Source organism: Typopeltis vanoorti, chromosome 25, assembly GCF_054136105.1.
Source record: "Typopeltis vanoorti isolate ZY-2024b chromosome 25, IOZ_Tvanoo_1.0, whole genome shotgun sequence".
Taxonomy (NCBI): Eukaryota; Metazoa; Arthropoda; class Arachnida; order Uropygi; family Thelyphonidae; genus Typopeltis; species Typopeltis vanoorti.
In genome coordinates this window covers 56,712,888-56,739,799 of record NC_143573.1, presented here as the reverse complement: position 1 = coordinate 56,739,799, position 26,912 = coordinate 56,712,888, and the positions used below count along the sequence as shown (strand labels likewise).

At 34.9% G+C, this 26,912-nt stretch overlaps 1 protein-coding gene across 1 annotated transcript in view; it reads left to right on the top strand.

The window, feature by feature from the left end:
• The window catches only part of Sbf (SET domain binding factor), a 631,948-nt gene that overhangs the window by 533,209 nt on the left and 71,827 nt on the right, over nucleotides 1-26,912 (top strand). The window contains 1 exon segment of the mRNA XM_090414822.1: nucleotides 11,316-11,529. Coding sequence (XP_090270948.1) covers nucleotides 11,316-11,529 — 214 coding nt within the window.

Here is a 26,912-nt window from a genome sequence, read left to right as displayed (position 1 = left end):
TATCTTATACATCTGAAACAAGACGATGATTCAATTAATATTCGGGAATTGTCAAAATAAAAATTTTATAAGAACGAGAAGTGAAGAGATATACAAAATGTGCCTTGCAATCAATAAATGAATGGATAGCAATCAGAAAAAAAAGTATACAAAAGCATGTTAACAGAATTCTTGTAAAAAAAGATTGAAGAATTAGAAAAATATTAAAAATGAAAACCACATGCGAAATAACAGTTTCCATTTTACCAAAAAACTAGTGGTAAAATGGATTGCAATGAGTTTTGTTGATCTTAATAGGATATACAGGATATACCTCTCCATCCAATAGTTGATGGAAGATCATCACCAACCTACCTTTTGGCAAAGCATCTTGCAAACTTAATAAATAATAAAATAAGATCAACAGAATCCTATATCAAGAATAGTCAACATTTTATAAATAAACTCCAAGCCATTAAGATTGCACCAACAGACATGCTAGCCAGTCTAGATGTTGTATCCCTTTTCACCAATGTTCCAGTAGAAGAGGTAATAAACATCATCCAAGACCTCTTTCCTCTAGACATCACACAGATGTTTAGACACTGCCTTCAATCTAATTTCTTCAAGGTTAACAACACCATATACCAACAATTAGAAGGCCTAGCAATGGGAAGCCCACTATCACCATCTTGTGCAGACCTTTTCATGGAAAAACTTGAAAAAGAAATTCTCTCTGCAATCTCTCTGAGACCATCTACATGGTGGAGATATGTGGATGATATATTCATCATATGGCAAGACAGCTTAGACAACTTAAAATCGTTTGTGGATAAAATCAACTCAATACATGGCAAGATAAAATTCACTCTGGAAGTAGAAAACAACAACCAACTGCATTTTTTAGATATCTTGATAAAAAAAATAACCTAACAGTGTCAAATTATCCATTTACAGAAAGCCCACAGATACTGGAAGATATCTTCACTATACTTCAAACCATCACAAGACACACAAACTGAGTATTATCCACATGTTGAAACATAGAGCCAAAACGTTTATATCAGAAGAGGAGGATACACAGAATGAACTCTCACTAATAGCTAACACATTATCACAAAATGGATATCCTCAAAACATCATCAAAAAATATCTATACAATGACAACCCCAGACAAGAAGAATCCCACCGTCAGCACATTTCTACTGTAGTGATACCTTTCATCAAGTCAATTTCTTATCAAATAGCAAGAATACTAAGAGCACACAACATCAGAGTGGTCTTCAAACCAACCACCAACATCAGACAAGTTTTAGGATCTCCAAAAGATAAAGTTCCGTTCTACAAATATCCAGGAGTATATTACATTCCCTGCTTCTGTGGTCTTGCCTACATCGGACAAACTTCACGAAGTTTAGAAATTAGACAAAAAGAACATGTTGGTGATGTAAACCACAACAGAAGCATCTCTTTAGGCTTAGCACATCATTTCTGCACGTCTAACCACATGATAGATTGGCAAAACAGCTCCATGCCATATCTCACTGACGACTACAGACATCGTGTATTTAAGGAAGCCGCAATAGTACTAATAACCGGCGGAAACTTCAACAGAAATCAGGGTGTAATTCTAAACAGTTCATGGAAAAACTTGATCCTCTCTCTCAATCAATCTGAACTACAGCTAGCCAGTAATCACATTACAAGTCTACAACAAACATGCATGCGTGATAATGAATAAGAACAATAAGTCATCTCTGTCACGTGAAACGTGTAACCATAGCTACTAGTTTGGTTTACAACGTTTTTATGTTCCTTTTAATTTGCATTTACTAACTTTCATATCTCCGTAATGCCTTGAAAAAGCCAGACAGTTTGCTGGCGAAACTGGTAGGTTTGAATAAATGTTTTTATTGTAAACTGGTCTGTATTAATAAAATTGTATTTCTATTATAAAACGACCAAAAATGTATAATTTAATCATAAGTTACCTTCATAACTCTGTTACTAGTATGTTCTTTCTTGTAGTTATATCAGTTGCTTTGATATCATTTTTGTCTAGGTGTTTATCAGAACTTTCCAGACCACTCGTACGTACGCAATTCTGGTAATAATATTTTATGATTAATTCTGCCTCTTACGTCATCTCGATTTTTAGAACAGTTCCCAAATTATGAAAGAAATAGTAAAATAAATGCAAAAATCTTAGCCTGTCCATTGTAATAAAGTACTATATTGGTTTACAACTTTTTTGTGAAGTCACAAAAAAAAAGCATGAGAATAACAATCCATAAGAATCATAAAAAAAAAAAAAAAAAAGGTACATTCTTGTATAGTGACATCATTTACATACAATGCTGATTATGTGTTTGCAACTTTCCTTATGTAGGGTTAATATTTAAAAAAATAAAAAAAATCTTTATCATAGTCCTTGAATATGTGTTACATAGTGTTACATTTTAATAGTTACTTCCTGAAATTTATCTCTAGCTTAATAAGGCTGCACGTTCATTTCACTCCCAACCTATTTATTCTTCGAACACTAGGGATATATTCAGATACTGCTCATTCAAGCATTTTTCAAAGATTCCCATGCATTGCTGACATTTTTTCTATTCAGTAACAGTTTCTTCTAAGTTGATCATAATTTCCAGCTTTGTAATTCAGCATGTAGCCTGATTTAATCGGAGCTTCGGTACAAGTAAATACTTCCCAAGAAAGAACAGCATGATCACTGTCACCAATTGGTAGTAAAATAGCCATATTCTTGACAGAGATCCTTTCTGATGCTATGAGCAAATCCAACACTCTTTCACCTCGAGTTCCTTCTTTCACATGCTGCTTGAGAAAGTTATCTCACAACAATTCAATAAATTCCTGTTCTTTCAGATCATCAGATTTCTCTTCTCTCCAATCAATGTTTGGAAAATTAAAGTCACCCATAATGATCATTCACTTGGTACCCATAAGGCTAAATTGGCCAAGCATTTCTTCATCCCCTACAACTGAGCTGCCAGGTCTGTAGCAACACTCCACCATATATTTCATTCTGTTAACCTCCACTTCACACCAAATAGACTCAAACCCATCGCTACATGCAACATTGTTACCATCATTGTTTTCTTGTATTTCTACCCTAACTCTCCTCCTCCCTCCTACCTCTTCTGTCATTCCTAAAAATAGTATATCCATTACACTCGATCCCACTTACCATATCTGATTCTGATAGCCAGGTTTCACTAATGCCAACAATCTTAGGCCACATCGTATTCAATAAAGCAAAAAACTCAACCCCTTTGTTTCTAATGCTCTTAGCATTCGTGTATAGACATAATAAATTACAACCTAGCCTATTTTTATAATTAGATATGCAATGTATTTGGTCTTGTTCTAGAATTTTCTCTTTTCCCTCCCCAGACATACTTAAAAGGTCCAAACCCAAAGCATATTTTTCCACTCCTTCACCACATACATAACCATGTTCAAAGGCATTCATATCTTTATCACATTTGTATACCATAGTTGAACTTTCGCACACATTTTTTTCCATTCCTCCTTTGATGATCTAGTTTCCCTGACTCTCTGTATTAAGTCTCATACCAAGAAGTAGTTTCTCCAGGCTTCTGATGCCAAATGAATTCAAGTGCAGGCCATCATTCTTATACAAATCTTTTCTGCCATCAAACACACCCCCACACATCTAAAAACTCGCATCCATATCGTCTACATAACCTGAGCGTGAAATCATTTGCTATCATCGCTCTCCTTCTTAACTTAGTACTATCATATCTAAGTAGTAATCCTACAATTTTCTCTTTCACATTTCTTTCTCGCTTCTTCAGACAGACCTTTCATATCTTCTCTCATACTATGTTTGTCACCACTTAAATTATTTGTACCTACCAGCACTACCATTTCGTTTTTGGTTTTCAATTAAGTTTGTCATATTTTTAATTTTCGCTCCCGGGAAACTAGAAGTGGTGACTCCCTTGGCAAGTGCAAATTTTAAAATTGAGTCACCATACTATATTACCTCTTTTTTCTTAGATATTAACGGACTTACCTTGTTGTTATTAATATTTTGATTACCAAATTCAGTATTTTCCTGCCTGTTGTTGTTCTCATTCTTTTTCTTATCCTGTCGAAGTTTAAACAAACGTTTTTCCAATTCCCTGGTCGATTTCCTAATAATTTCTTTTAACCAAGCTATTTCTAATGTCAGTGTATCCTCAAATAAATTATTATCATCACTGCAGCAGTGTTTTTGTTCAGGATAAACGCTCTCCTCCAGTGACGGCTCGTGGCTTGAAATCGTGGGAGTGCTGCAACTTTCGAAATATACATACACACTGTAAGTGCAATGTATACGTGTTTGGATAAAATATCAAAATTATGGGAAAAAATTTTTTAAAAATTAAACATGAAAAAATATTGTTTATTATCGATAAAATTATATGGTTTGGCATAATTCAAAATTATTTAAAATTTCTGAGGTCATAATTGTCAATAACCCAATAATGTTCTAAAATAAATACTATAACAAATGCTATGGCTTTAATTGTAATGTCCAAATATTTAAAGAGACGGAGTAAACACGATAAGCACTATGAACACTCTACTACTGCGCAAACTGCATATAAACAACAGTGGAACTGCACGATGGACAGTGCTGCATTACGCTAATAGCTCGAATTTCACTATGACATGCATAAGCTTGCGCGCGTAGCTATATAACACTGTGGTAAACACAGTGCTGCTAGCATCCTTTATCCTCCTAAGTGCTACAAGATGGATTTTTATTATTTTTTAATACAAAATAAGAGAATTATATAGGATTGTTGATGATAAAATTAAATATTACAAGCCAATAAATAAATTAATAAATATATTTGTATATCGAGAAAAATTGGGGGTGCTGCAGTGCCGATGCACGAGCCGCCCCTGCTCTCCTCAGTAGCAACTTTAGCTTTAGTCACTGCCTTGTTATGACAAGTTTTTTGGCACCATTTTCAAGAATAGTAAAAATTAATAATTTCTCTGAAATTTTGTTATAAAACACTTGAGTACAATAACTACAATAATATACTAAAAATACACAATTAAATCTTAGAAATCACTTAGTAAATCAACAAAAATCACAAATCTTTCAGGAGCTCTCTGACAGTACATCATTTCACCTGCTAGCCCCGACACCAGATTTCATCTACCATGATAAAAATTTTCTATTAGTCACTATTAGGAACCAAGCAAGTGACTGTAGTTTGAAATTATGAGTAAGCAACAAAGGCTATGAGGCCTATATACTATGTTTATAAATTGCATGTGTTCTATGGCCAGTTTGCCTAATCTTCTAGATGAAAAATATGAATTTCTGGGAGATGCAGTACATCTATGTACATGTTACATTAGAAGCACAAGCTGATATTTAGTATTATGAAATTGCTTTAGAACTGAATGAATATGAAAAGTGAGTTTGTATGTTTATTTATTTTTGAAGAAAAATTATGGTGGGAAAGGATACCAATAGCTGGATTTTAAATTCATTTTAACTCGGGACCTGTAGAGAATTCAATTTTAATTCCTTGTTTCATGAGTTTTGCCATTTTTTTTTAATTTTATGATCAAAGTATTCTGTTTGATTATTAAAAATTATAGAAACAACTACTGTGTTATAGTAAAACTTCAGTTTAATATAAACCAAAATAATTATATTAAACTGAAATTTTACTATAACACTGTAGTTGTTTCCATAATTTTTAATAATGATTGTTGATCATTGTGTAGCCATGAAGGAAATCATTCTGTTTGATGTTTTCCTAATATGATTATTGAAGTGATTATGATTTTTATACTGAAAAAAATGTTGCAACTTAAAGAGGGAGGAGAATATCATTAGGGAAAAAAATGCTTTTGCTATAAAAGTCAGTGTTTATATGTTTTGTAAAAGTTTGTTTATTAGTACAGTGGAACCTCGGTTCCCGAACGGCTCTGTTCTCGAACAGAATTTCGGTTCCCGAACAGACAAACGGTAACCACGTGCTCCGCTTGCTGAGCTGTAAGGTGGGAAAGCGTCAGTTACGTGGCAGCCTTCGTACAGTGCAGACACCTGCTCGGATTTGCAGTGAGTTTTCATGATTTTCTTTGTGTTTTGTTGTTTTTTTTTCATAAATTATTATTAATTAAGCCACCATGGGACCGCAGAAGAATAGCAATAGCAGCAAAGAGAAAAGAAAAGTTGTTAGAACTACGATAGAGATGAAAAAAGAAATCATATCCAAACATGAAAATGGCGTTCGTGCCTCGGATCTTGCTAGGAAATCATTCTGTTAGGAATCACACATGCTAGGCAGTTCGGTATGGCGAAATCAACGATCTGTACAATAATCAAAAATAAAGAGGCGATCAATTTTCGTCTATATTTTATCTATTTATTGTGTTTATTCTTTTTATGTAAGATTTTATGCATTTTCATTATGTTTGTATACAATCTTATGCATGAAGTACTGTTATAAAGGTTTAAATAAACAATCATCTGGGGTTCAGGAACAGATTAATCCATTTTACATTAATTCTTATGGGAAAATGGTTTCAGTTTTCGAACAATTCGGTTTCTGAACAGCCTTCGGGAATGAATTAAGTTTGACAACCGAGGTTCCACTGTATTCTGCTAGCTTTACTGGTACCTTGGGAGCCTCCAGTAGTTCATTTAGTTTTAATGATGCCTTTGGCTGGAAAGACCTGGGTTTGAATCCCATCTAGTACATGAAAATCCTTTATGAGGACTTTTTATAAAATTTAAGTTAACTGATCTTATATGGGGGTGCCAGGGTTTATCTCCTGATAAACCCTGAAAATAGGCAAATCAGCCAGAAGAACACATGCAACTAACAGCCATAATACACACTATGCAGATCAGATTAACTGCCTTATCAAAGCATTAATCAGGTTTCAAAGAATCTAGATTACTTGGTTGACAGGCCACTGAACCTAACATGTAGTGGGAAAATGAGAAATGGCTTTTAGATCATAAACTTCTTAAAGAACTAATTTAGAAATTATAAGATTAACGTACTGTGCATACAGTAATAAGAAAAACAATAATTATTCACAAACTGAGAGAAAAAAATCCAGTACAATTCTTAGCATTAGTCACACCAATATCCATGTGAAATGTATCATGAAATGAAATGTATCATTCCTCAATCACTTCATATATGATATTTCAATCAATATCAGTCATCTGTTACTAGACATTTTATAGAAACACATGTGGTGGACATAGTGACGACTGGTGTGATACTTTCATGTTCCTCCTTGCATGCTGCTCACTCAGCTGCAACTGAGACTTGTGAAAATATGACTAACTCATTCTTGCATTAATATGTTGAATGCTGTAAATTTCTTTTGCTCTATCCCTGAATGATACTTATGTTATGCTGAATGAAAATATATAGAAGTTATAAATAAATTCATATTTCCTTTACGTGTGCTAAACCATTTTTTAAAATACAATGGATCTGGTTCATTAGTTAATTGGGACAAGTTTTATTGGAACAAATCTGGAAGAACAAAAACAGAATGAGAATGTAACGAATTTACTCTGTTTATTTAAGACACGATGCTGTTTAATTGGTTCAGCCAGTGAATTTTACCTCGCAAAGTGTTAGGAAAATTATGTAATCTTGATTCCAGAATTTAGTGCAGATGACACCTGCAATACTAAAGAAACAGGGTTATATTATTGTGCCCCATTGGATGCTTTCCTGTGTTATAAGCACGCTACACTGTTTGGATCAATGAGAGCAATAGATTATGTAACAGTATTATGGTGTTCAAATATGTCAGGAATTGGTAAATGAAAGGTGTTAGTTATTGAAAAAAAAAAGTCCAGGCCTCGATGCTTTAAAGGAATTAGAATGGAGAGTTTACCAATTCAGTACTATGAGAACAAAAATGCATGGATAATATCTAAATTTTTAAGAAATTGGTTTATGAGTTGGAATATGGAATTACAATGGAAATCAAGAAAAAATTTACTGGTTCTTGAAAATTGCTAAAGAGGTCAGCACAAAAGTTAATCCTTTACAAGCAATATAGTTTATGGATAGTTGGTAAGGAATAAGCAGCAAGACTGTGCAAAACTGTTTTGCTCACTTGGGTTTTAAGCATTCAATCATGAATATACCAGATTTGGCCAATTGTGAAAATGACATCCCATTGGATTTGAACCACATCAGAAACTATAAAGTGTTTGCATCCATTGACTGTTGTCTTCGATACTATAATGAAAATGAGGATTTTGAGGAGGAAATTAAAGCAAAATATCAGAGGCAACAAAGAAAAAGTTATAAGGATAACATTCCAAAACTTGAACAAGTGACTACGTAGGACATTAGAAAATATATTACTGGATTATGACTATTTCATGCAGGAAGCCAATATTATATCTGCACTAAATACCCGTGCTTATTTTAATGGATACAAACACTTCATAGTTTCTGATGTGGTTCAAATCTAATGGGATGTCATTTTCACTATTGGCCAAATTTTCCCAGATATGGCCAATATGAGAATTGGCCAAATCTGGCATATTCATGATTGAATGCTTAAAACCACAGTGAGCAGAACAGTTTTGTAATCAATAATAAAAATGAATAAATAAATAAAACTACAGGCTATGCTCAGTCAATTCCTATAACATTATTAACTGCTAAGAACTGTGTGCATGTTAAACGAAATTATTTTTATAGCAAATATTTTACTTTAATTAAAGCAGTAGTTTAAGTTTAGAAATCAGTAATTTTGCTAAGCAGTAAAAACAAACTTTTATTGTAACCACCCACTAGGTGGCATCCAACACGTGACTCAACTCAGTAAATAGGATTAACATTCTTTGTTATAGCTTCACCTTGTGATTATGCTGATGCACTGATTATGGCCAGTTAGTTTCTGGTTGAAATGTATGCAGTAATAAAATCACCATATTCTTGTGAACATGTGCATATAATAAATATTATAATGGCACAATTTCCATTAAAAATTCAATGAAAAACTTGTATTATGTATATACTCTTTTTAAACTCTTGATATGCAACTTCATTTAGTTGTGGAACTACTTAATTGTGTCAAATTATGCTATTCCCAATGTGGTCCAATTAACTGCAGCCTACTGTATATTGTAATATCGATGGCATGGCAATTTTAATAAGCACTTCACATCGGTGGCAATTTTGATTTGTATTCAAATCAAGGATATATGCTGTTTTAACCATGTATGCTCTCAGCTACAAGCTTTATTGTAACTTGAGTTAAAACCTACCAACCAAAGTTAAATTTCATACTTTTTTGCACTGGGTGGGATTGCATGTCATTATTATTATTATTATTCTTATTTGTCACCTCCAGGGAGTTCAAGGACTCATCGAGGGAGAGCATCTACTCTACAGCTCTGCTTCCACTAATTGACTGCAACTACATCAATGCCATCTACCGCCAAACACCACCACTAGTATTTCCACAGACAATCACAAATATCCATGCCCACGGCAGGATTCGAACCCACGGCCTCTTGTCTGGAGAGTGGACACGCTAACCACTCGGCCAGCCAGGCTCTTGCTTGGATTTTCTTAAATAGCAGTACTGTGAAATATGGGGTATTTTTGTCTTGTTGAAATCAGTATTATGCCTCTCTTTTGTGGTGTGAAAAGTTAGTTCCACCATGTATTGTAATAATCTTCATTTCTATGTGTTCATTATGGTCTTGTTGTCTTATTTTTCCCAGCTGGCCTTTGTCTTTAATCTACTATTTGAACATTTTTTGTATTAATCTTTGAATGTAATCATTCTTTATCATGATATCCTCTTTGAATTGAAACTTCTATTCCTGAGAGCCCTGATGATGGTGGTGTCATTTCAGAGAATTATGGTGATATAATGTTGTCTGTATGTACCCAACTTCTTTCTATAGTTTTAGCATACTTGTAATACCAAAAGACATGGAATAAATGCAAATATCAATGAAGCAGCTCTACTCTACTGACAGAAATTAATGGTCTTCTTCTTCCCTTGACCATGGTAACTGCTTCATTGTTTTGTGCAATATTTTCTACTGATTTTGTTAGAAAGTTGAGAAAATTATCCTTAATATATCTAAGCCAAACTGTGAGTTTTGAAGTAGAGGAATATAGTGCCTGTTGCTCAAAAGCTTCCATATAAAAGTTGGCAATATGAGAAAACAGTGGTGAGTCCATGGGTGTACTTTCTTTTTGTAGGTCGAAATTGTTTTTCAGATTTGAAGTAACCTGAATGTAGTATATGGGCATACACGACTGTCTAGTATTATATACAAAAGTATACAATCTTTAAATGCAATAATCAAAAATTAACTGTCATCAGCAATATTCCTTCTAATTTTCCAGTGCATGTGCACATAAAAAAACATTCGTGCACAAGTTTCCAGTCTCATACTCAATATGTGTGGTAGCTAGCCTGTGCTCACAATAGCCAAAGTTACAAGCCACGAACTCTTAATTTGATACACCTAAAATTAGTGACAAGATCTTTGTTAAAAGATCTTGTATGTTGCATACTAAATACTTCTATAAGAGCAATCTAAATGCTTACTCCTTCAGCTACTTAAATACTGCATACACATGCAGTTTTTTAAATGCATTTCCAGTTCTTGTTTGCTTTAATATTGACAATGATATTTTGAAGGTTTAATGCACTAAGAACCACTAATGTAATATTTCTCATATTAATGTTACTTTTTTTTTAAACTATGACTTGAAAAATTGCAAGCACGAAATAATTCTCTTAAATCTACATAACTACAAAAATTCCTCACGATTTGCATGAGTTCAAGGGATTGTACTGTTCTAAATAGTAGATACTTGAAATGTATGACTCTGCAGCTTGCTGAACAGACTAAAAGTAACTGATTAGAGTGTATTAAGTTGGAATGGATTAGAGTAATATCGGAGTGAAGACATTGGAGAAATTACTAACCAAAATAAGTGACGAGTAAGATTTATCATATAATTTGGTTTTATAGTATGTTGAAAAATTATTGAAAACAAAACATCTATAGGTTCAGTTATGATAACAATGTCACTAAACTATTATTATAAAATGTGCCTTTTTTGTTATTATTCATACTGTTTTCTCTTCTTCAGTCTTCTCCCTCCTCCCCATCTCTTATACTTCTGAAAATTGAAAGTTGGCACTTTGATAATTGAAAATTTCCAAATTTGTGGCAACATATTTTTAAAAATTTTTAAATTCATATGTAATGTCTCTGCTATGCCTTTTTGAAATCTTTTTTTTTTTTTTTTCAGCGACAAGCATCCTTTACTACCCAGATGATCCGCTCTCATGGACGATCTATTCACAAACGCTCTACCATAGAGATATTAGTAAGAGGGAAAATGGTCGGAGAATCTACTCAGCCACAAGTGTATTCTCATCCGCATCGATTTGAGAAATACAATTATACTACTCCCACATACTGTGATTATTGTTCTCACATTCTATGGGGACTAGTTAAAACAGGTAAATTTTTGGAACATTAGGATAGATGCAAAAACAATTAAGAGCAAAATAGCTGTTAACAGACAAATTTTAAGATAACAAAGTATATAATGTGAATACCTTTTACAAACATAAAAATATGCATAAATATACATGGTGTGCAAGAGGACAAAAATCGATAATAGACTACTTTTTAGCAAATGAAAAAGCAGCAAACCTCTTCCTAGATGTTAAAATCAGAAGAGGGCTAGAAATCGACACAGATCACTATTTAGTGCAGGCAAACCTAAGATATCCACCAAACTGGAAACAAAATAAACAAACTAGAGAAACAAAATGTAATTACAAAGGAAAACTACTAAATGATTCAAGTATAAGAAATTTATACCAACAAAGGATTAATAACTACTTAGAAAAAATACAAGAAAATGAAGACATTGAGAAAGAATGAAATAATATAAAAGAAATTATTGCATCAGCAGCATATGAAAGTCTAGGAACACACCAAAAATATCATAATAATAAAAAGTTACATATATGAGAATGAAATAAAAACAATAATTGAAAATTGAAATCTTTAAAGCAAATAAAAGTTGAGCAGCTCTCAGATGTGAACTGTAGACTAAAATACACAAAGATTACTGAAGAAAAAATGAAAGCATTTGAAGAACAGGAAGCAAACCTTGGAGATTCAGTGGCAAGCATTGAAGAAAACCCTGATTGATTCAGCCAGAGAGTCATGTGGTGAGGTTGTCTGCAAGGATAGAAAAAAAAGAGACTGTGAAGGAAAAGGAGAAAGCATATCAAAAGTTCCTGGCAAATAAGTCAACTTGTGCTCTTAGACAATACAGAGACAAATGTAAGAAAGCTAAACATTGTGTAAAACTAGCTAAACAAAAGTCATGGGAGGACTTTGGCAAAAACATAGAAAATAAATATCAAGATGGTGGCAAAATATGCTGGAGGTTGTTGAAGAAGCTTAGAAATGGAGAAAAGAGTGCTGTAAAAGGAGTTGGAGATAATAAAGGTGGCATGAAAGCAGGAGAAATAGATATCCTTGAAGTATGGAGTAATTACTTCGAAAAATTGCTAAATGAAACAGGCAGTGATAGCACAGTGGTAAAAAACACTCCACAGGCATACAGTCAGGAATACATACATACTTGAAGTAGAAAAAGCTATTAAAGGCTTGAAATGTGGAAAGGTAGCAGGAGTAGATGATATGCAACCAGAAATGCTGAAGTATGGTGGTATAAAAGTCTTACAGTGGCTGCAGTGCATAGTTCAGAAGCTATTCTTAGGGACGAATTCCAGATGATTGGAGTAGAGCTCTCATAGTACCCATATATAAAAAGAGAAATAAAACTGAATGTGAGAATTACAGAGGTATTTCCCTACTGAGTGTTCCTGGTAAGATTTATGCAAGTATACTTGAGAAACAGTTGAGAAGAATTGTGGAAGAAAAGCTTGGTGAAGAACAAGCTGGATTCTGACCAAATAGAGACTGTCAGGATCAGATCTTCACTTTACAACAAATAGTTGAAAAATCATGGGAATATAACAAAGATCTGTATTTAAGTTTTGTCGATCTGGAAAAGGCATATGACAGGGTGCCAAGAGAGAAGCTATTCAATACGCTATAGTTACATGGTGTCAATGGGACATTATATGAAGCAATACTTAATCTTTATTTGAGTTGTAAGTCAGCAGTTAGAATTGAAGGAAGTACAGGAAGATGGTTTAATGTTAAATCTGGTGTGAGACAAGAATGTACATTATCCCATCTGTTATTCATTATCTATATGGATCACATTATGAAGGAAAGTGGTATTAAACATGATATCAAAATTGGAGATGTTAATGTCAGCTCTTTGCTTCATGCAGATGATGTTATACTTCTAAATAAATCCGCTACAAGTCTGCAAGATTCTCTGACTAAATTGAATAGTTGTTGCAATAGATATGGAATGAAGGTCAGCAATAAAAAGACAAAGACAATGAAAATAGGTAGAATCATTGAAAATGTCAACTGTGTTGTGAATGGAGAACCTGTGGAACAAGTAAAATATTTCAGCTATTTAGGCACGATTTTTACTGAAGATGGTAAATTAAATATAGAAATAGACAACAGAATCAGCAAAGCTGGTATGGTGGGAAGTCAATTGAATAAATTCATATGGAATAAGAGAGAAATTAGTCTGAACACTAAATTAGCTGTATACACGACAGTGTTCAAACCAGTTTTAACTTATGGATCTGAGAGCTGGGTCAGAAGTAAAACACTTGACCAAAGACTAGAGACCGCAGATATGAGAGTCCTGAGAAAGATTATAGGCGTGAACAGATGGCATCAATGGCAATATCATATTAAAAACGAGGATATTAGGAAAGAACTTGATATTGTCAGCATCCTGGAATGCGTTAGCAGAGCTAATATCAGGTGGTATGGTCAACTAAACAGAATGGGCGAGGAAAGATTAGCAAAACAAGTGTTCTGTGCCAGGTTGGCAGCAAAACGACCCAGAGGAAGACCAAGATATAGGTGGATTGATACGGTACAAAGTGCCTTAGACGATAGAAATATAAGATCTGATAATGTTGGAGTCTTGACAAGTAACAGACTGATTTGGAGGAAAATTGTAGATAGGAAGTTAATAATGATATAATTTTTTCATGTGGTACTATCATATCCTGTACACCCCTTGTGGGTACATGGCAGGAATTTGATGATGATGATGGTGATGATGAGATTAAGGGAAAGTCCATTAACTCTCAAAATAGGATAAAATTTGTTATAATTGAAGCTCAGAAAGAAGATCCCATTTTGAAAAACATGTATGAAAAGTTCAAAGGGGTGAATCTTTTGGAGAGGGATGAGAAATTATATTAATTCATATGTGACATCCTGTTATCTATGCCAAATTAGGTCTACTTTTAGAGGCAGCACACCTCTATTAGACCATTTCAAGCTGTAGCTATTGATATGTTACGATGCTTTCCAGAAGCAGTGACTGTGAAGGATCAAACTGCTAAAACTGTAGCAACAGTTTTTGAAGCTGATAATTTCAAGTTATGGTACACAGACACTTTATCTGATCAAGGAGCAAACTTTACAAAACTTATGTTGCAATTATGTAGGTTATTAAATCTTAAGAAGCTTTTTTACAACACCTCATCCTCGGTGTAATGGAATATGTGAAAGGTTAAATAAGATCTTAAAACTTTTTGTTTGTAGGACAGTAGTTCATTCTGCTATTAAAGAAAACTTGCTTTTGTATTATATGGTTTTGAACCTAACTTTCCAAATGAGTTAGCATCTACATATGCAAACTCACGTTTCTCAGATATTGGTGAATATCTTGGGATATAGTTGAAAGAAACTCAGTTGTTCATGAAATTGTAGCTGAAACTAGTAGACTTAGCTTCCATAAAACAAGAGCATTCATAAATAGATTCAGAAAATATGTCTTATTCCTAGTGATTAAGTACTTTTAGATAATAAAATTGGTCTTGAAAAGGTTGGTAAATTAGGTAAAAACACTTTTGGTCCATATAAGATATTAGAAAATTTTAAAATGCAAGTTATAAAGAATTCAACTAAAATACTAGTTGTGCATTCTGATAGGCTAAGATTATATCTATTAAGGAATGATAGCTCAATATGTTTAGAAGATAATTTAAATACATTATTAAGGTATGAAGGTTTTCCCAATCTAAATATTAAGAAAGTAACATCTTTTAACAATAGAACAAAAAGTTCAAGGCAACAAAGCCATAAATAATTATAAAAGATCACCTAGTTATGTACCTTAGTCTAAACCACGTTCTCTAAATATAAACAGCATAATACAATTGTCAGCCTGGTTGGCTGAGTGGATGGTGTATTTGCTCTACAGCCAAAAGGCTGTGGGTTCCCATGATAGACATGGATGTTTGTGATTGTCTGTGGAAATACCAGTTGTGGTTGGCAGTAGATGCTGTTGGTGTAGTTGCAGTCAGTTGGTGATTGAATTGTGGAGACAGAGTTGTAGAGCAGGTGCTCTCCCTCAATGAGTCCTTGAACTCCCTGGATGGTCAAATAATAAAAATAATATTTAGCTGACCTGGTTGGCCGAGTGGTTAGCGTATCCACTCTCGAACCCAAAGGGGTTCAAGTGGTGTGGAGTTGGTGCTCGAATCCTGCCGTGGGCATGGACGTTTGTGATTGTCTGTGAAAATACTAATGGTGCTGGTGGGCAGTAGATGGCATTAGTGTAATTGCAATTCGTAGTAGTTGGTGGATTGAGTGGTGGAGACAGAGAGCTGTAGAGTAGGTGTCCTCCCTCGATGAGTCTTTAAACTCCCTGGAGGTGTCACATAATTATAATTTTTGCTGGCCTGGTTGACCGATTGGTTAGCATATCTGCTCTCCATCCAAAAGGCTGCGGTTTCGAATCCCACCATGGGCATGGATGTTTGTGATTGTCTTTGAAAATACTAGTAGTTGTGTTCGGCGGTAGATGGTGTTGGTATAGATGATGAAAATACAGTGGTTAGATGGAGTTGTGGAGTTGGTGCCCTCCCTCGATGAGTCTTTGGACTCCCTCATGTAATAATAATAAATAATAATACAAATAACAACATGACAACAGTTTTAAGTTATGAAAATAATTGTAGTGTAGTTAATGTCAAGCACCTCCGTAGCTCAGTCGGTACAGATGAAACCCTTTGGTCAGAAAGATCTGGATTTTGATTGCTGTCCAAGACGTGAGCAACCTTTATCTAGTCTCTTTCAATGAAAGGTGAGTCAGCCAGTCTCATACAGAGGTGGGGGGGTTCACCCAGAAACTTGGGTTTTTTGTCCCCCAGAACAGGAAAACTGGCCCCATGAACACACACATCTACAAACATAGGAGGTTAGCCTTATGCCTCCTGCATAGGGCTAACCTCCTTATCCTTAGATTTAACGGTATTGATATGAACACAGATAGATAAGAAAATAACTATTTATTAACTTAAAAGCTAATATTGCGCTGGTATTATATCCAGCATCTTCAGAGCACACAACACAAAGTTTGTTACAAATGCAAAACAACCACAATCCGGTGTAACAGTGGGGCTAGCATAAGTAATGGCAGCATGCAACACAAGACTAAAGTCCTAATAGGGTGCCATCTAGATTAAAAAAAAAAAAAATTTTTTTAAAAAGTAGTTCAAAGTTTTGAAATAGTAGTCCAAATAATAGTCTTAGAAAGTTTGAAAAAAAATAAAATAAAAGTAATAAATATTAATTTGGTCTTAGGATGACTGTCTCCCAAATCTTTGGTAGATTTATACAGCCATACTTGTTAAGGCTTGGAGTATGTTTTAAGACTTCTGTTAATTCCAGGAACAACCTCTCTGACTTGTAGAAGCTTCTGTGCATTACTTTTGTTTTTTTCCAATTGATCCTGTGTGTTGGGGTACCCAAAGCATGGTCTGCCAGACCCGACTTGCCATAGCGAAAGTGTCGGATATATTTTTTGTGTTCACTGAGACGGATGGCCACAGTTCTTCCTGTTTGTCCGTAGTAGGCTTGATGGCAAGAACAGGGCACTTCATAGACTCCTGGATGTGATAAAGGAGTGCATTTGTCCTCAGGTGAACGGATGAGAGTAGCTAATTTCACATTAGGTTTAAATACTGTGCGCAGTTGGTGTTTGTTAAGCACCCTAGATATCTTTTCAGATGTGCCTTTAATGTATGGGATGGTGATAGTTTTGTTGTAGTCTTCTGTGGAAGATAGAGGGGATTTCTGGGTAGCATTTAGTATGGTATCTATCTTATGGGGATTATAACCATTGGTTAAAAAGGTGTGACGTAGGTGAGAAAGTTCAGCAGTGTGAGCAATGCCATTGGAAGTGAGAAAGTTCAGCTCTCACTGCTGAACTTTCTCACCTACGTCACACCTTCTTAACCAATGGTTATAATCCCCATAAGATAGATAACATACTAAATGCTACCCAGAAATCCCCTCTATCTACCACAGAAGACTACAACAAAACTATCACCATCCCATACATTAAAGGCACATCTGAAAAGATATCTAGGGTACTTAACAAACACCAACTGCGCACCATATTTGAACCTTATGTGAAATTAGCAACTCTCATCCATTCACCTAAGGACAAATGCAATCCTTTATCACATCCAGGAGTCTATGAAGTGCCCTGTTCTTGCCATCAAGCCTACTATGGACAAACAGGAAGAACTGTGGACTTTCGCTATGGCAAGTCAGGTCTGGCAGACCATGCTTTGGATACCCCAACACACAGGGTCAATTGGAAAAAAACAAAAGTAATGCACAGAAGCTTCTACAAGTCAGAGAGGTTGTTCCTGGAATCAACAGAAGCCTTAAAACATACTCCAAACCTTAACAAGTATGGCTGTATAAATCTACCAAAGATTTGGGAGACAGTCATCCTAAGACCAAATTAATATTTATTACCTTTTATTTTATTTTATTTTTTTCAAACTTTCTAAGACTATTATTTGGACTACTATTTCAAAACTTTGAACTACTTTTTTTTTTTTTTTTTTAAACCTAGATGGCACCCTATTAGGACTTTAGTTTTGTGTTGCATGCTGCAATTACTTATACTAGCCCTACTGTTTTGCTGGATTGTGGTTGTCTTGCATTTGTAACAAACTTTGTGTTGTGTGCTCTGAAGATGCTGGATATAATACCAGCGAAATATTAGCTTTTAAGTTAATAAATAGTTATTTTCTTATTCATCTGTGTTCATATCAATACCGTTAAATCTATTACAACATGTCTGACGAACACATAAGCCTATCCGCACGCTCCTTATCCTTAGGGCGGTCATGGTTTCAAATCTTAATGGGCCATGTAATATCCTAATATGAATGTAATGGGCCACTAGGCCTGATATACGTTTGAGGAGAGGAGGAGGAGTTAATGTCAGAGTATCATAAGCATGTATTTGAAGATGCACAAGCCATTAAAGAACCTACTTCATCTTCTAACTTAGATACTACTAATGAAGATAACCAGTCTTTTGAAACTGTTAGTGAAGACTCCACTCTAAGAATTGATAATTCCATGGAGCTGAATAAACTATTAGGAGGATATAAAAAGATACGAATGATTTTGCTCATGTTTGTGATAGAGATTTGCATTTCTTGAAATTATCAAATGATTCTTAAGAAAGTGATAATACTCACAAATTACAGTAGATAAATCTAGTGAAAATAGGCAAATGCAATTTAATTTGAATCCTAGAAATCATGTTCATAAGAAATGTGATTTTTCTTAAAATTAAATTGAGATAATGTATGTATTTAAATCATTTTTAAAAAAATTTTTTTTCAAACAAATGCAAAGCCATTGTATAAATACTGATTGAAAATTTCATAAATAATGTTCAAGTTTAATTATATATAAAATAATCTCTCTCTCTCTCTCTCTCTATTATATATATATACATATTGTATATATATATACAATGTATATATATATATATATATATATATATATTTATTTTTTCAGAATTCATTTTTACTCGGTTGGAATATTATGAAAAAGCTTTAACGACTGATACCGAGAGATAAAAAGATGACATGATATATTTGAAAAGATACTACTAGTTTACTAGTTTCGTTGAATTGATCAACATCTTCAGGTATCACAATCAAAGAAGTATATAAAGAATTACAGAGACTTCAAATTGTAATAACAGAACAAGTACAAAAAAGACAGTAGCGTGTTTGAAAACAAAATGCAAGCTTGAGTTCCAAACAAACGTATACTATGCGCTGTCGCGAGTGCGCCAGTACTGAACAGAGGCAACGTGTGCATCAGAGAGATTAAAACTCAGGCTGTTGTTGATATAAGAGGAATCTAGAGAAATTTCCCTAGATTCGACAATCTTTCTCTCGAGTTCATCATAGCACACATGGATGTTAGAAGTTTGAGTCCAGTTCACGATGTGTTGGTGGCCTTTGTCTGAGTTAGCTGAAAAGAGAACGTGGCTAGAGAGAGTGCTAATTCTAGTCCTGTTATATGAGATGTCTCGACGATGTTCTTCCAAACGTAGAAGGATGGATTTAGCAGTCTGGCCATAGTATGGCTTTCCACAATCACACAAAATCTTGTACACTCCTGGAAACTGAGTTGGAAGATGTTTCTCTTTAAGTTTGCTAAGTATTGAATGAAGTTTGGAAGCATAGTGAAGCAAGTTTTGAAGTTAAACTTCTTGAGAATCTTTGACAGTTTTGGTGAAATAGAGTTGATGTAAGGCAAAGAGATGAAGGCTCTTGGGGAAGAGAGATCTTCAAAAGTAGTTGAGTGACTGGAGGAAAGAAATTTGTCAATTTTTTTAGGAGAGAAACCATTATTAATAAAAGTTTTTTTAAGAAAAAGGAGTTCATTTTCTATTTCTGTTTCTTCTGTAAGTAATGATTTGGCTCGGTGAGCTAAGGTGGAAATAATACCAAATTTTTGTGGGGGATAGTGATGGGAGGAAGCATGGAGATATCTATCAGTATGAGTAGGCTTTCTAAAAATTGAGATTTTAATACTCTCAGCAGCACAGCTGGTAAGTTTCAGGTCTAAAAGGGGGAGGCAGTCATCTGATTCCAGTTTGAAGGTAAAAGAGATTTTTCCATGGCACTTGTTTAGGTGGTCTAAAAATAAATTGAGGTTGTTGACACCATCTTCCCAGATGATGAAAATATCATCAATATAGCGATACAGAATTTTGGTGATGATCTTCCATCAACTATTGGACGGAGAGGTATATCCTGTTTATGTATTTTAGGTGTCCCATATAGTCTTGGAGTGATAGGATGTGAGGATTTTAGTGTTCTCTTCACTTCTTCTGGCCAAATGTTACAATTTCTGATTAGTTGGTTTGTTTCATTATGATTTTTTATTGTGGGGTCTCTGTCTAGGATCTTATAAGTGGAGTTGTCTGATAGTAATACGTTTAACTTATCATAATAATCTTTAGAGTTGAGGATAACTATAGAATTTCCCTTATCAACCTTTGTAACAATGATATCTTTGTTTTTCTTCAAGTTGAGAATTGCCTTTCTATCTTAAGGAGACATGTTGAGAACAGGTTGTTTGGCTTTGGCTAGGATTATTGTACTTTTGAATCTAATAGTGTTCGCCACGTTTTGTGGTAGTGGATATAGGCCTTTTTCAATTTCACACATAAAATCCATTTTAGGAATGTGTTTGGGCATAATCGCAAAATTAAAACCTTTTTTGAGAATGTCAGATTCATTTTTTGTGAGGCTATGATTTGACAAATTGAAAATCACTTTGTCATCCGGGAGGGTTGTTTTGTGTCCGATATTTTTTCTTGTAAAGTTCATTGAATTTCCTAATTTGTTTGTCCTCATAAAGTTTGAAAGTTTTTTCATAACTGCGTTGTATCATTTGATCTAATTGATTCCATATGGTGTATTCTAAATTGTTAGAAATTTCATCAAAGAACTTGCGGCAATTAATATCACTTTTATTAAGTTCGTATCTAATTTGTTTTGAATCTGTTTTGTATCTGTTTTGAATCCTTTCTCTTACAAGCGCCAATGAAGTGTGTAGATAAATTTTTTTAGCTGATATAGAGTTGATATGACCTCTGACTATGAGGAACTTTGGAATGATGGAGAATTCCCTGCAACGTTTAAGGAACGTTAGGTGGTTCAAAAGTTTGGCCTTTCTGCATTTTTCTCTTTCCATGCACTGAACTTTGTGTTTCATTAAACTATTTAAATTATACATATTTGGTCGTTTTATAATAGAAATACAATTTTATTAATACAGACCAGTTTACAATAAAACTTATATTAAAACCTACTAGTTTCTCCAGCAAACTCCTGAGCGCATTCTTTGCTTGCCAGATAGTGGGCATCCATGTGTGGCTCCGTGGTGGGTGGGGAGCTCTGGTGCTGAATTAAAAATTCCTTAAATATGAATTCTTCATCCTCAAATGTTTCAGGGACCCTAACAAAGTCCCAACCAAGTACTGATAATATAGACACAGCATATGGAAACAGAAGTAAGAAACAAAAGATATCGGATACTAACAAAAATGTACCAACCTTTTTAATCATTCATGCAACAGGTGAAAAACCAATTGGGAAAATGTCACCCTTCTTTATCTAAAAAGGTTTAGAAGGCCTGGCAGATCTCCCAAAACTGTCAAGAAATTGCGTTCTGGTGATATCCTCATGGAAACAGTGTGCAAACAACATTCCAAGAAACTACTGAGAGCAACGACAATGGGTGGAATACAAATTGCAGTAACACCTCACAGAACACTCAATTCCAGTAGAGGAGTGATATCAGAATGGGATCTCCTTGAGGTTCCTGATGAGGAGATATGTTCAGAGCTTAAAGATCAAGGAGTGATGGGCGTGAGGTGCATCCTGATACGCAGGGATGATCGCCTAGTCTCAACCAAGAACATCATCCTTACTTTTGATACACCTAGGCCTCCGACATCTGTATAAGCAGGTTTTTCTCAGCTGTCCTGTTAGAATGTACATCCCTAACCCTCTGAGATGCTTTAAATGTCAAAGATATGGACATGCCCAAACTGCCTGTCGTGGTTTTACTACCTGTGCTCGATGTGGTAGTAAAGAACATGAAAATAAATCTTGCTGTGAAAAAAAAAAGCTAAATGTGTCAACTGTCAGGGAGATCACCCAGCATACTCTCTTACATGTCAGAAATGGAAAGATGAAAAAAGAGATACAAAAATTAAAAACAGAACAAAACATAACATATCAGGATGCGAAAAGAAAGCTAGCCACCATTACACCTGTTCTACGATCCTCTTATGCTGAAAAAGTAGCAATTAAAAAAGTGCCAACAGCAATTCAAATGTGCATGGCTATTCCACCATTTGATAATTTCACCATATCTGAACTTTACGACCATAAGTGCTTCTCTGTTGAGAGCATTAATCACAAGACCTATAGCCTTACTCCAGAGACAACTTCAAAAATGGTCCCATTTAATGAAAACTCATCTGTCAAAAAAATTATGGTGGAGACTTCACTCAAAGATAAACCACCAGACACTTGCACAGAAAAAATGAATACCTCGATATCCACTGAAAGCAAACTAAGCATACCAACTGACCCTAACACATTTGATGTTTTGAACACTCTATCAGAGGAAGAGATGGACACTAGCCATCCATACTTCCCTAAAACAGTGGATAAATATAAATCTGACAAAGGTAAGTCCTGAACCTCTCGAAAACCAGACAAGTCAATAAAATCAAAACAATAGGAAAATTTTTACAATGGAACTGTCGTGGGATCCGCCAGAATATTGACAATATCAAGATGTTGTTGCAGAAACACAAACCTTTCTGTTTCTGCCTACAGGAAACTTACTTAAGACCCAGTGAGGACCCTACCTTTAAGAATTTCACTGTTGTATGTAAGGATAGAATTGGAGATGGTCCTGCTCATGGAGGAGTAGCTATCCTAGTGGGCAGTCATACTCCTTTCCATCAGGTCCAACTTAATACTTCTCTGTGGGATTCCTTATTACAGTACGTTCAATTTATTTACCACCAAATGCTGATTTCAATGAAATTGATCTTGATAACCTTATCTCACAACTGCCTGAACCCATACTTTTGATGGGTGACTTTAACGGTCACAATACTCTATGGGGTAGTGCCAACACTAATAGACGAGGTCAAAGCATTGAAAAAATTCTTGATAATAACCTTTCCCTTCTAAATAATAAACTCAATACTTTCTTCCATATGCCTACCTGCTCATATTCTGCAATTGATCTTACAATCTCTTCCCCTTCCATTCTTCCACTGCTCATGTGGGACATTGAAGAGAACATATATGGAAGTGATCACTTTCCTGTTCTTTGTACAATGTCTTCACAGGAACCATGTTCACCCACATGGATACCTATATGGAAAATGGGCCAGGCTGACTGGAACACTTTCTCTCATCTTGCAAAATTTAATGCTGATGCCATCAATCAAACACCTATCAATGAAGCTGTAAAATATATAACAGAATGCATTGTCCAGGCAGCAACAACCTCCATCCCAAAAAACATCATCTCGATTTCCAGTCTATCCAAAGCCTTGGTGGAACCCAGAATGTCAGGAAGCCAAAACAGATCAACACAGAGCATGGAGCATATTTCGTAGATACCCACCACATCAAATTTAATAACTTTCAAGCATACTCGAGCCAAAGCACGTTTTGTAAGACGTCAGAGTCAAAAACAATCATGGATCCAATTTATTACATCAATTAATCAAATGACCAGTCCAAAAATTGTATGGGATAAAATCCGGAAAATGAAAGGCAGATAAAAGTACACATTGTTTGTCCACCTTAGACTATAATGGAAGTGTTCTTGCTGATCCCAAAGCTATTGCAGATACTTTAGGAGAAACTTTTGCTAAAATCTCAACAACAGCTTCATATTCTCCAGAATTTTTAATACTGAAAGAGCAGCAAGAGAAACAAAGGCTTAATTTTTCTACCAACATTTTTCAGCCATTTATCAAAGAGGAACTAAAGAGCTCTCCTACAATCTTACCCTAGTGCAGTAGGACCTGATGACATCTATTATGAAATGATAAAACATCTACCATCATCTTCTATGGATCTTCTTCCCTTATTATACAATAGAATACTTGCAGAGGAAGAGTTTCCAAATTCTTGGCATAAGTCAATTGTCATTGCTATCCCAAAACCAGGAAAAGATCCAACACAAGCAAATAATTATCAACCCATTGCTCTGACCAGCTGTCTTTGTAAGATACTAGAGAAAATGGTTAATGCCAGACTTCTCTGGTATTTAGAAAACAACAGTCTTCTTTCCAATACACAATGTGGTTTCCGTAGACATCGATCAAGTTTAAACCATTTAGTTTGGTTAGAAACTTGTATAAGAGATGCATTTCTATAGCGAGAACATCTTGTCTCTGTTTTTTTTTTTTTTTTTACATGGAAAAAGCTTATGACACAACCTGTAGTTATGGCATATTAAAAGACCTCTATAACCTAGGTCTCAAAGGACACCTCCCTATATTTATTAAAAACTTTCTGTCCAGGCGAACTTTCCATGTCAGAGTGGGAAGTATGCTATCTCAACCATATCTTCAAGAACAATGTGTTCCCCAAGGCTCTGTCTTAAGTGTAACCCTTTTTGCTATTAAAATCAACTCAATCATTGAACAGTTTCCTCCCACTGTAGACAATGCTCTATATGTTGATGACTTCACAATTTACTGTCACTCACGTAACATGAGGGTAATTTAAAGACAATCTCAGCAAGCAATTGATCATGTCTCTCTGTGGGCTCTTAATAATGGGTTTAGGTTTTCAACAGAAAAAAGTGTCTGTGTACACTTCTGTCGAAAACGCACTCATCACCCAGATCCAGAACTAAGAATGGGACCTACTGTTATTCCAGTAACTACAGAAACCAAGTTCTTGCGACTCGTTTTTGACTTTTCTAGAAATGTCAAGAATGTGTGCTAGAAAATCACATTTCTAGCACACATTCATCAACTAAGGGAAAAGTGCAAAAGAACTTTGAACCTCCTTCGCACTCTATCCTCTACTGGGTGGGGTGCTGATCGAGCTTCATTGCTCCATCTTTATCGTGCACTTATACGTTCAAAGCTGGATTATGGGTCCCAAGTCTATGGTTCGGCAAGACAGAGTAACCTGCGATGGTTGGATTCCATCCATCATTAGGGTATACGGATAGCTACTGGTGCCTTTTGCACCTCACCCACGCCAAGTCTCTATGAACTGGCTCTGTCACTTCGACGAAAACAGTTGTCTCTTAATTACCCCCTAAAAATAAAATCTCTCCCAGATCACCCTACATGGAATGGTATCTTCTCTCTGCATTGAGAAGCTCAATATCACAAACATTAAACTGCTATACATCCTTTTGGTATGCGTATTAAAGAAACTGTGCAATCTCTTAGTATAAATGTTGACAACATTAGCTACACTAAACATAACAGCATTCCTCCATGGCAGGTTTGCACACCATCCTGCAACCTCTCACTTTGTCAGCTACAGAAATCTTATACCCATCATCCATCTACCTGCAATTGTTTAATGCACACAGAGCAGCACATGCTGATTTCTTACCCATCTATACTGATGGTTCAAGAACTAACAACTCTGTTGGCTGTGCTTCCTGACATTATTATCTCAAATCAGATCCCACCTGACTGCAGTAATTATACAGCAGATTTGCATGCCATTCAGCTTGCATATAAAAGAAAATGGCTACCAAAAGTGTATAATTTATACAGACTCATTGAGCTCTTTACAGACTATCTCTTCTCCTATGTATAATCCTCATCCAGTACTTTATGAAGTGCTACACCTCCTTCACAAAATGAAAAAAATCCTTAATTTCGATGTTCAGTTCTGCTGGATTCCCAGCCACATCAGAATCAAAGGAAATGAGGCTGCAGATGCAGCTGCTAAATCAGTCTATACCTTCTCCACATACTATTTGACAGTTCCATATACAGACTACAGACAACTTATAAGATCAAAGCTAATTGCTCAGTGGGAGTTAACATTGCAAGAAACATCAACAAACAAATTATATAACATTAAACCTGAAAATAAACACTGGCATTCTAGTCAACATACAAAGAGAAGGAAGAAGGTTGTCCTTGCTCGGCTCTGCATAGGTCACAGTCACCTTACGTATTCTCATTTACTGAGAGCTGATGACCCTCCCATATGTGAAAAATGCAACACACATTTCACTATTCATCATATTCTGGTAGATCGTCAAAAATTTACACGAGAGAGGAATGAAATTTTCACCTATCTAACCAAGCCATATACACTCAGGGAAATGCTAGCAGACTCAGGCAAATTGCATGATGTTTTGATTTTTTAGATAGAATTAATTTGTACAAACACATTTGACCATAAATTTGTTTATATGTAAATACTGTTTTGCTTAACTCTTATACATACATATTATTCATTATGTAAAATTTGACCAATTATGTATTACCATAGGCCTTGATCTTGTATATTTGTATCACCCTGCTGTAATTTTGTTAATATGTAAATACCATAATGCTAAACTTAAATTTTATGCATCAATTGCTATATAATAATTCCTTTCTGACTCTTTAAGTATTAGTATAATAATATTTGTTGTAATCTTACTAGATTTAGACACTGCTTTCCTTGACTTGTTTTGTATATACATATGTTTACCTATAGTTATCTATTTATGTACTGCTGAAACCTCTGCAGTAATTTTGTTTATACGTAGATACTGCATCACTTAACATGCATTTTGTATGCATCTTATTTACTACTTTATTTTTCAAATAATCATGTAGTGCTGTAGGACATCTTACCTA